This window comes from Theobroma umbraticum, unplaced genomic scaffold (assembly GCF_002168275.2).
Source record: "Theobroma umbraticum cultivar Fairchild unplaced genomic scaffold, ASM216827v3 scaffold_146.0, whole genome shotgun sequence".
NCBI classification, from domain to species: Eukaryota; Viridiplantae; Streptophyta; class Magnoliopsida; order Malvales; family Malvaceae; genus Theobroma; species Theobroma umbraticum.
In genome coordinates this window covers 788,044-799,563 of record NW_018397265.1, presented here as the reverse complement: position 1 = coordinate 799,563, position 11,520 = coordinate 788,044, and the positions used below count along the sequence as shown (strand labels likewise).

The window sequence follows — 11,520 nt, the reverse complement described above, 5'->3', positions numbered from 1 at the left end:
GGAAAGTACACTCCTCAAAGAAAAGATGGCCCATATTACTCCCAACTCATAAAACCTTATACGATAAACAAATTTACCTAGGGTTCCAACCTCCAAGAGGGAAAAACCAATAGAAAGCCAAGAAAAATCCAACAAAATCAAGCAAATGCAGCCCAGTTCCCAAAAAATAAATAAAAAAAGAAATACCCACAGAAACTAAAAAATAAAATTACCCAAAGGTCAAAATAAAAGTAAAAATAGTAAACCCCAACTCTACCAAATTCCCAGGTATTGTCCTCCTCTCTACACTTTTCTTCCCGAATTCCCCCTCCCCTCTCTCTCTCGCTCGCTTCCTCATTTCCATCTTACCAAACTGAAAGCTCCCCAAATTTCCTTTTGATTTTTCACATACGAAAGCTAAAATAATATATTATTAATATTATGAAAAATAAGTAGTGCTGTATGTGAATGAAGAAGGATGATTTGGACCTTTGGTTCTCCTTTCTTCTTCACTCCTCTTAACCCAAACAAACCACCATCAATAAAAGGATCGTAATTTTTTTTTCTCTCTTTTTTATTTTATTTTATTTCATTTTCTTGAAAATCCTTTTAACTTTGATTTTGATTCAAAATAATTCCTCTTTCTCTCTCTCTCTCCCTCTCCCTCGCTCTCCATAATGCAAATCCCCTGCACTTAGTCCCACCATAACTCCCGTAAAACCCTCTCCCCGATCTCTCCCTATTCCACCATGTCCCTCGATTCCTCCCCTTCCCTTCCGATCCCTCCCGACCCACCCCAAAACGACACCCTTCCCGCCCAAAACGACACCCAGACAACCCAAACCCCAGAAACCACCGCCGCTAACGCAACGCCAACGCCGACGCCGCCGTTAACAAGAAGCAATCGCCCGTCCCGGGCTTGTACAATCCGAGCTGCCCAGCGGCTCTACGCGCAGCAACAGCAAGCCGCGATCGAGCGGCGACAGAAGCCGGCAAAGAAAGAGCAGCAACACCAACACAAGGACGAGAATGATGGTTCTTCGTCCCCGCAGCAGCAATGCAGCGGTAGTAGCAAGATCGTTACTCCGTTAGTTGGGCCGCCGGAGCCATCACAGTTGCCTAGGTGGAGCATTCGGTCTATGTGGGAGTTAGCTTCAGTACTTAATTTCTTGCATGTAAGTTCAATTCCTTGTGTTGTTTAGTTTTTATTTATTTATTACTTATGAAGCTTTGCCTTTTGTTGGGAACTAATGGTTTTTGAGTGTAATAGGTTTTCAGGCCGCTTCTGAATATAAATGTGGAGTTCTCGGCGGAGGAGTTTGAGACAGCGTTGATTACGCCTAATGATACTTTGGGAGATATTCATATTCCTTTGTTAAAGGTTGGCTCTGTTTTCTCTTCAACTCTTAAAAGGTTTATTTTATTTTGGGTGCTTCAAACTTATCCTTTTTTCTGTATGTGGTTTTTTTCCCGATTGTTGGCATTACCTTAGTCCTTATTGAGGAAATGCGTTCTATTTGAGTCTGAATTTTCTTGTAGCAATAAGTTCATTAGTTTAGATGCTATGTGGGAGTGTAGATTTTTTACTTAGTACTTTGAACGTGGTAGAGCAACAATTGGATGGTTACAGAATCAATCTCTTGAAGTATGGCTTTCTCAGTTAAGAAGTTAATGCCCTTATGAAGCTATTGGCATACAAGTCTTTTCATGGGATGCAGTTGCAGCAGCTGTTTTGCGTTTATATTCAAGTCTTATGATTGGGCCCTTCGATAGCTGTAGCTATTGATGATTCCCAGGAAATCGTTTCGTAACACACAAGTCACTTTCTTCTTGGACAGGGTCTTGAGGGTGATTTTCATATTCTTGGGCTCTGTTTTCTTAATTTTTTCTGAATGCAGTTAGAAAGAGCATGCAAAAAATAGTTAAATGAATAAGTTCTCTCCTTCGAGATATTTATAATTCAGGTGACTGTATATCTAACATGAGAAAACTTGATTCTTCGTCAAGCTTCGATGAGTCTTATATTCTAACCCAAACATAGGTTTGATGCAACAATGAAGAGTTGTGCTTGAAAGGTTTGGGGATAGCGATATGTATGAAAAGTTAAAACCTTAAGTGACCGTAAGTAGTTGTTATGTAAGCAATATTATTGGTAACTGAACAAAAACTGCCAATAATATAATTCTAAATCCTAAACCATATTCATCTTTGTAGTTGGATGGAAATTGTATATGAGTTGCAGTTGGTTGTATAAATTGTTAGAACCTCATCACATGTAGGTCAATGGCTTGGTTCTAATGTATATCTGATATGTGGTTCCTACCTGCCTGGGCTTGGTTGCCTTGTAGTCCTTTTGTCTTCCTTCTGTGTATAAGACAGTTTTTGTGGCAAAATGTGCGTTAGAAATTTGTATGTAGTTTGTGCAGTTTAAGCATTAAAAGGAGATTCTTTGCTCTCATAATGACAATGAAACTAAGAAATTATGGCTGTTTACACTTGTGTGTGATTGGGGAAAGGAATTTTAGGATGATAAAAATGCTAATTGTCCATGTACTTGTTGGCTAAGAAGTATTTGTCATCATGAAGTAGGATGTACTTAATGAAAGGTGGGTGAGATTGATTTTAGTTAATTCCAATGGCTTGCTTGAAGTTTTCTGAACCTATGTGGGACCAAGAAAAAAGGATATGAAGCCAAATAACTCTGTTATTCGGATTTTTTCTATTACAGTATACTTCTTTATCCTATTCAGCAATGACATTTACAATGCTACTTGTAAATGTACTTGTTGAATGCGATTGGAGAAAAGAATTTTTAGGATGATAAAAATGCTAACCGTCCATGTACTTGTTGGCGGTGTTTATCATCATGAAATAGGATGTACTTAATGAAAGGTGAGTGAGATTGATTTTGCTTGAATTTTGTTAATTCCAATGGCTTGCTTGAAGTTTTCTGAACATTTTTGGGACCAAAAGAGAAGGATATGAAGCCAAATAACTTTGTTATTCGCATTTTTTCCATTATAGTATACTTCTTCTTTATCCTATTCAGCAATGACATTTACAATGATTATCTAGAGATTTATTTTTCATTTGAGGTTTGAGTTTTTCAACTTTCTACCCTGCAAAATAAACTTTTTCATTGCTCATATGAGGTGTTTTATCTTCTCTTATGGAGAAGTCAGCTAAAACAAAATTATTGAATTATTTGAATTCCTCATGGAACAGTACAATCTTCAATCCATTGAGAAAACTGAAGCTTTTTAACCTGGAATCTCATATTGTATCTTCTTGTATTTTCTTTGGTATGTGTCAATGGTTCTTTTACTTTTTGACAGACAGTTTAAATGAATTAGTTGCAGAGGAAACAACCTTACTATTAAGTTGCTTCTAGATTCTGAATATTGTTAAGTTTGTTGGCCAATGGCATATGTGTGGTTACAGAATTTGTTTCCTTCTCTTGATAGTATTCTTCTCAGGCTGCTTGAAATCAAGTTTTGTCACTTGCTTCTGCAACTGTAATGGCTTATTGATATAATTTTATCCATTGCAGGCAATCCCTCCAATTACTCGGATGGCCCTTACACGTGATACCTGGGTTACTGTTCTTTGCAGAAAACTAAGAGACTGGTGGCATTGGGTAACTTGACCATTATAGTCCTATATATCCAATGTTTAATAAAATTGCAGTATACATATCTTACTTTCATATTTAGACAATATTCTTATAAACTCTACATGTCTGCAGGTTGCAGATGGGGATCTTCCCATTGTTGCTTCACATGGGTGAGTTGCCATGCATCTTTGGAATACCATAACGTGTAATGCTTTTAGTGTTTCTAATGATTGTTAATGTTTTAGGGTGGAGGTTGAAGTATACAAGTCTCTTGATCCTGGAGTTCGTGTTGTGATCTTGAAAGCACTATGTGACATTCGTGTTGAGGTTTGATCATCAGCAATAAATTTTCTTTTCCCTTTTCATTGTAAATGCTTGATGCTTCTCTTATCTTGATCTTGACTTTGATTTCCCATTAATATGATGTTGTAATTTTGAGGGCAGCATCAAGTCTATTCATGTAACGCTGGTGGCACTAAAATTTAAGTTTCTAATCATTTCAAATAAGTCCTGAATGGAGTAATCCCTGTTTCTTGGGATTGGATACTTTGATGGTTGGACACCCGTTGACCTTACTTGGGACCTGTGTTACAGTTGCATTTTATTAAACATTGATGCATTAACATGCTGGTCTATACAGTTTTCGTTATACATTGTAGATGTTGTCATCATGTATATGGAGGCTTTCTCTTTTAATACCACCTTATATCAAAAGTTTTTGCTATCAACCTAACCAAGTAAATAGCTCCTCATGGCAATTATTTTTAGATCTAAATGTCTGCTTTAATCTTGTACGTTATTGTAATATGCTCATTATAGACAAGTAATGTAGCTTTTCCTCTACTGCATGGTTGATTACTGGGAGTTTTTGTTTATTGTCTTAATTTTTCCAATTCTATGTGATCACAAATCATATTTTCAATCTAATATGATGTCTTTGGAGATTGCTAAGAGATGCAACATCTGTTATCCTCTGTGTGTGTGTGTAATCTATAATATCTGTTATCCTCTGTGTGCGTGTGTGTGTAATATATTGTTTCGATTAATGAGGCCGTTGAACCCATGTGATCTTTTGCAGCAAGAAGACATCCGGAACTATATTGACAACTCACTTAAACATGGTGTTCAACTTTCAGCCTTTCGTAAGGAACGTATTGGAGGTGATTCTCAGGGAATTAGTTACTGGTAATGTTTCTGGGTTATCAAAATGCTTCATAGTTTTTTCCCTTGTTGCTTGCTTCATTTGAATGCAGATCTTGGTAGAGAATTTATAGCTGTGAAGATTTCTCTGCTGGGCATTGTTGTGTAACTGTGTAAGCTATTTGTTTGTTGTTTGCGCAGGTATGAAGATGATCCTGCTGTTGGTCATCGCTTATACCGGGAAATAAGGAAAGTTGAGTTTAAGAAAGCCAAGATGAAAGGTTCGCATGTGCCTAATAGTGCAACATATCTGTGGGAAACAGTTGCAACGAATTTGGAAGAATTTCAAGATGCTTCTGTAAGTTGCTATAATGGTCCGTCCTTGTGAATGTTTTGTCTGTGGATATCTTCACCTTTAGTTCTCATTTAGATTTAGTTTTAAGCAATTTCTAGTAAATCCTTTCCCAATGTTTGAAATATTTACACATAATTATATATAAACACAGAAATCTAAAACAATAAATATAAATTTATATATTAAGACAAGTTTATTGCAATAGAGATTTAAATGTCTATGATGCTTCAAAGTGGGATCTAAAAGTCTGCCCGTTGCTCTTAATAGGAGCTTTGGTACATACATACATACATACACAATGATGAAAATTGGATAACTTGCCTTTTGAGCAGTCTTATGTTGAACTTGCATGGTTTATACATCTTGTGCTCCTTAAGAGTTACAGTATATTGAAAATTCAGACAGGATTTTTAATAGAAAAAAGGCCAAACGAATTTATGTATTATAATGTTTATCCTCGAGGCAAACTTAGCTGAAGCATGGACGGAGTAGACAGGCGTATCTTGTGGGATAAATAATAATGTTGTTCATTTAGGGCAGGAGTACTTAATGCATCACCCTCCACTATGATATCATGTTAGCCCTATCATCTAGTGAAGGCCAAACTATTCAATACAGCAGCAACTTCTATGAGCAGGGTCTCTGTATACTAGTTTTTTGAGTAAAATTGCAATGGCAATATGTGGAAGAAATGGTAGGGGAATTCCTGCTGACAGTGAGAGAAGATTTTGAAAATGAAGAGCTATGTTATTGAATTCTAAACAACTGGCCTTGAGGTGGTCTGAAGTTCACTAGAGCTAAGAAATAGCCGCTAGAGATGGATAATGGTTTAAAGTATGGAATCAACAATATGGAGCAGGGCACTAACTGTCCTGTTTATTACATGGTATGGCCATTCTGATCTAAATAACAAGACATGTAAAATTTTGTGTCGTATGGAACTTGGATGAGGAAGATGTTCCATCCACCTACCGGTGATGAAGAGACCGATTTTTGTGTATAGGTCTTACAATGGGTTGTTATTTGCTAGAAATGCAGAGATTTTTCAGCTTTTATTTGATCCTATCATTCATATTATCTTGCCCATTTGCTGCTGCAGGAGAAACTTTTTGCCAGTAAAAATAGAACAGAGGCTTCGCTAGGGAAGAAGTTAAAGAATGACATGCTTCCTGAGATTGAAAAGGAACACAAGGTACCTAAGAGTTGCTTGGTGTCATTAAGCAGCACCTCAGAATTGTCACCCTTCACTTGAAGTAAAAATTGTTTCTGAATCTCATTCTTTCTTTTCCTCAGAGAAAGGAGAGGTTGCTGAAAAAACAACATAGACAAGCTCTTCTTCTTGATAACTTCTTGGCTGTTGACGGGCTTGCTCCAGGACGCTCCCTTCGGGACAGAAAACCTGTCACTTACACGTTTGGTAAGGAACGGCAAAGTCCAACATGCTATCTTTTCCCTGGATTTTTGCTGTGTTAAGTACAAGAGATCCAAGTTTTCCAGTAATGTTTGGCTCTTGGCAATAAATACTAGCAGAACAAATATCAACTCTAAGATATGATGTAAATTTAAACTGACTTATGATGGGATCAGTAACGCTCAGATTCTGGGTAAATGCTTTTAAAGGAGCTGATATAGTTTCATATGATTTTGCAGATGATTATGATCGGTCAATAAATGAGGCTATTAAGATCACCAAGTATGTAATCTATAACCTAGACATGTTCCAGAGCCCATTGATTTTGTGGGTTTATTATTATTTGGTTTTTTACTTGCAATCATCTGTACCTATATTTTCTGCCCTTAAAATAGTTTCTCACATCTGACCTGTGTCAGGCGGAAACCACCATCCCCAGATCCTCTCAATAGAAGAGATGTTGCCAAACCTGAGCCTTCTGCAAATGGTAAATTGAGTGGTCCTTCGGATGCCGCTGAACAGGACAATTACAATCTACTGTCCCCCAAATCACCTGAATATGATGATTTTGATGATAATAAATCTGGGGATTTGGATCGTAGGTATGATAATTTCATTGCTGTAGGGCTTCCTATTCTTGCTGTAAAACTTTGCCCTAACTTTTATATGATCACTTGTAGCAATCGGCGGAGGCAGAGACCTCAACGATATTCAGCAAAGGAATTCGTTGAAGCTGTCTCAGATAACGAGGCAGACTTTGACAGTGATGATGATATAGTTGGGGAAGCTATATATGATGAGGAATACTTGAGAAAACGAAAACAGAGGAGAAGGCAATCGAGCAGCTCTGAAGGAGATGAGGAATACCGTTGGGATGAGGAAAACGCTGAAGATGAGGAGGAAGAAGAAGAAGAGGATTCGTTAAGTATCAGTGAGGACAGTGATGAGGCCCCAAAATTCAAGAAATTGCCTGGCCGCACTCGGAGGGAAACAAAATTAAGGTCAGTTGATGAGCTTCAGTCAGGTCTAAGGCGTAGTAAAAGAGCCACCAGAAATCGTATTAATTATAGACAGTATGAGTTGTCAGAATCTGAAACAGAGTCAAAACCAGAAAAGTCCAATCCATCAGATGAACACTCAGATGCAAGTGAGAATGAGGAGTATTCAGCAGGAAGTCAAGATTCCAATGGCACTGATGACCAGGAAATGAAAGTTGATCCACCTGTGGCAGGTAACTCTGAGACAGTAGATAAAGAGCAAAGCCAGCCACCGGAGCAATCAAATGGCCTTGGGCAAGATGAAGCAGATGGTGTACGAAAAAGACGCTTCCTTGACCTAAATGAGCTTGCTCCTGGTTCTGGTTTTGATGACGGTCCAAATACAATAATGAAAGATGATGGCAGAAATGATTTCTAGAGCTTCCTTGTCTGCTGGAGAGCAAGGGTTGTAATTTTCTCCTGGGGAAGCTAAGTGTATGATAGTCAAATTTATAAATTTTGCAGTAAGCCTATAGAGGAAGTTATGGTCAGCGTTCCTCCGGGGCTTTATTCTACCTTGATGCAATTCATTCAGGGTTTGCAGCAGGGAAGCAACATGATGAGAGTTATGTAGATTAGGTAGTCATTTTTTAGCATGTCTACATTGAAAGAAACCTACGGCGGGTCGATGGGAATTTGGGGATTCGTTCGGAGTTCTTTTAGCTTATCCAAATGAATGTACAATAACTTTTTAACTAATATTGTAACTGAGAAAATTGGCTTTAGATGTCAAGCCCTGTAGTTTTTTAATATTTTATTACCCTCGTGCTTCTGGGTTGGTTGGGCCCCTCCGATAGAATGATTTTGGTTTTCTCTTTAATTGTAATGGAACCATCCTCCCATAAAAGGTGCTTACCGTTTCCTTTGTTCAAATCAATCTGTAATATTCCTATGCCCTGAAGTTTGTAGCGCTAGTGTCAGATCATAACACTTGAGGGTTGTGTGCTGCATAGCATTGATCACCTTAATTTGAAACTGCCTTTATCGTTGTCTGTGTGTTTCTTGGAAGGGCTATCTCCTTTTTGAGTAGTGTGAATAAGGAAAACAAATGAATGTTTCCCGAGTAGCAAATTTCATTTTTCCCGTTCAGCAGTCTTTTCACACACTCTCTCTCTCTCTCTCTCTATATATATATGTAAATACTACCATAACGTTATCACACTCACTGCTCTGGAATTATTATCTTTTTGTTTTCCGGCACTAAATGAACATTCATATTTTGCTCAAGTTGTCTAAATGAAACTTTGCCCGTGCCTATACTTTTGTCTAATCTGGTAGCTTACTGCTCTTAACAGCTAAATAGAATAGCTTCTAACAACCACTGCATGAATCGGGGCATATAATAAATTTTTGCTCAGGAATCAATTGGGAACCTGCTTACATCAATTCACCAAGGCTTATTTGTCTAGTTGTTGTTCTCTTGGGATCGACCAACATGTTTCTTGGCAGGAATGGGATCCTCAGTTTGCTTGGATGTCGCTTCTTCCTGCTCTGCTATCTTTCTGGCCGCTGCTTCTTTCTCCGCATTCCTATTGGCAGCTTCTTCGTTGGCCTCCTCAAGAGCTTGAATCAAGCTTGAAAGACATTTCTCAGCATTGTCTAACGGAGACTTAGGCATTAGGTTCTCTGCAACATCGGCGGGTGTGATATTGGTCTCCTTCATCAACCCACGAATTGTGTCGAACATTGGATGGGTTTCCAGATTCAGGTAATTTTTTGCGAGCACTTTGAATCCCTCAAAACTACAGTAAGAAAGCTCAATGTGTTTGTCCATCCTGCCCCTTCTAATCAAAGCCGGATCGAGTTTCTCCACGTAATTGGTGGTGAACACGATCAACCTCTCTCCCCCACAGGCAGACCAGAGTCCATCTATGAAATTCAATAGCCCCGAAAGAGTAACTTTGCTGCTGCCTTCTTCCTTTGATTCTTTCCTCTCCTTATCCATCTTTTCTTTCTCATCGATGTGCGAGGGTTTCTCTGCTTTCTTCTTCCTCTGACCTGTGAGGTCAAGGGAGCAGTCTATATCTTCAATTACAATAATGGACTTACTGGTTGTCTCAATTAACAGCTTTCTCAGCTCCGTGTTATCCTTCACTGCGGTTAACTCAAGATCGTAAACATCATAGTTCAACAAATTAGCCATTGCAGCAATCATAGTCGATTTCCCAGTCCCAGGAGGCCCATAAAGTAGATACCCTCTTTTCCAGGCCTTTCCAATCCTAGCATAAAACTCTTTACTCTTGCTAAAAGTAACAAGATCTTCAATAATCTCCTTCTTCCTGTCTGGATCCAACGCCATTGTCTCAAATGTTGCCGGATGCTCAAACACAATATGACTCCACATAGTCTGCTTATAGCTTGGCCACTTATACCCAGGACTATTAGTATAAAGCTTCCTCTGCCTGTTTCTCACCCTGATTTCCTTTCCTTCCTTCACCACATGCTCCAAGTAAGCCCCAGTTATCATCTCCCTGTACCGCTTGTGAAATGTAAGCCGATAGTACCTCTTCTCCTGTTCCGGATAATAGGACATGGGCCTCGTTGGCGACACAACTTTGCTTGCAACCCACCAGACTTTAGCTCCTCTATACTCGTCTGTCACCCTCTCATACTCATCCATGCTAAGAACCAAGTTGGTACTATCTTTCCCCATCTCGGCTTTGAGTCTTTTAGCGCTCTTGGAAGAGTTAGCGCTCAGGTATGCCTCGACAGCAACATAAGCCTCACTGCGCTTCAGGCGATCTCCAGTGAACTCATGGATTGAAATCTTGATGTAAGGGTAGAAAACGCCGATAATTCTTTGAGTATATTTTTCAAAGTGACGGCGTACCTCGTACGGGCAATATTGGCGAACTATAGCCCACAGGAACATGAAGCTGGCAATGGTTGAGCCCATTGTTGTCCACATCTCACTCATTGTCGAGGGCACCATCCTCAGTTTCCTTTGATCTCCTTTTCTCTCTTGTTCTTCTTTTTGGCTGTCTCTAAAGCTTAATACAAATCCTTTCCTTTCTTTCCTTGTTTTGTTCTTTGTTTTTTCACTAGGCTATTGCAAAGGCTGGTGTTTCTATGCTATAGGTTCATGTAAAAAAGAAAAAAAATCCTTTGCAAGTCCTTTTCTTTCTAAGAAGGAAAAAACAAAAAATCCTTTGCAAATCCTTTTCTTTCTGCCTGTTTCTTTGGCTTTTGGGTTAGTGAAAAAGATGAAAGCTTCCTTTAAGTGCACTTCATTTTTTTTTTCACTTAAAAAAGTTGGAAGAAGAGAGCAGGAGTTGGTATAAAATGACAAAAGATGTGTATGTGGTTTTCAACAAATAAATTGTTGGACATTTTCAACAATAACAAATTGAGAAAATGGGAAGGAAAAGTTTTTGGTCAATTAGGATTGTTTAAAAGTTGTTTGCTCAAACAGTTAAATTTGTTCAAATGATTATTTTTGTTCAAAAAATTGTATCTGATGGAAAAATCAATAATTAAGTATGTTCAAAACAGACAATTGTGTTTGTTTGGAATAGACATATATATATATATATAACTAGACTCTCCTCTAGTTTTAAAGGGAAAACAATCTATCATTCTTTTCTTAATATTCTCTACATTTCTTTGATACTATTTTATTGCATAAATTGTATAAAAGTTTAGTAATCTTGTCATACACCAATGGATAGTTTCATTAGTTCAAAGGGCAATCAGTCATTGGGCTTCATTGTATGTTTAAAATTTATCGTTTACAACTTTTTTGCCCACTAATAGTGGAGGCAAATAAAACTTTAAAGATAATGGCAATAATACACACTTTAAAGCCATATCGTTATTTTCCAATTCTTTGTTTTAACAATTTTAAGGTTTTATTTCGACTTAACAATGATTGCTGTAAGTGGGAATTGATTTATAATTTTGTGAAATTGGACTAGTTCGATGGCGATAGTTTTCTAAGATGGTAGAAGAACATGCATTTTTTACTTTCAACATTAAAGGTTGTTTA

The 11,520-nt window shown here is 38.0% G+C and overlaps 1 protein-coding gene and 1 pseudogene across 1 annotated transcript; one reads left to right on the top strand and one right to left on the bottom strand.

Moving 5' to 3' along the window:
- The first annotated feature begins 212 nt into the window (after window positions 1-212).
- Window positions 213-8,396, top strand: LOC110422717 (DDT domain superfamily). Its single transcript, XM_021436733.2, has 12 exons — window positions 213-1,154; window positions 1,250-1,360; window positions 3,530-3,616; window positions 3,725-3,762; window positions 3,838-3,919; window positions 4,671-4,777; window positions 4,934-5,090; window positions 6,187-6,279; window positions 6,381-6,504; window positions 6,738-6,780; window positions 6,918-7,100; window positions 7,179-8,396. Exons 1-12 carry the CDS (start codon window positions 729-731, stop codon window positions 7,912-7,914), a joined length of 2,187 nt encoding a protein of 728 aa, XP_021292408.1. The 5' UTR covers window positions 213-728; the 3' UTR covers window positions 7,915-8,396.
- Window positions 8,397-8,696: 300 nt separating this feature from the next.
- On the bottom strand, window positions 8,697-10,898 carry LOC110422499 (AAA-ATPase ASD, mitochondrial pseudogene; annotated as a pseudogene).
- Window positions 10,899-11,520: the final 622 nt, after the last annotated feature.

Bases quoted from the DNA above. Each gene is read 5' to 3' on its own strand.
- LOC110422717 (XM_021436733.2), top strand. From the start codon at position 729: ATGTCCCTCGATTCCTCCCCTTCCCTTCCGATCCCTCCCGACCCACCC. The intron at 6,505-6,737 runs GTAAGGAACGGC...ATGATTTTGCAG, and splicing joins ACCTGTCACTTACACGTTTG to ATGATTATGATCGGTCAATA. The intron at 7,101-7,178 runs GTATGATAATTT...GATCACTTGTAG, and splicing joins TCTGGGGATTTGGATCGTAG to CAATCGGCGGAGGCAGAGAC.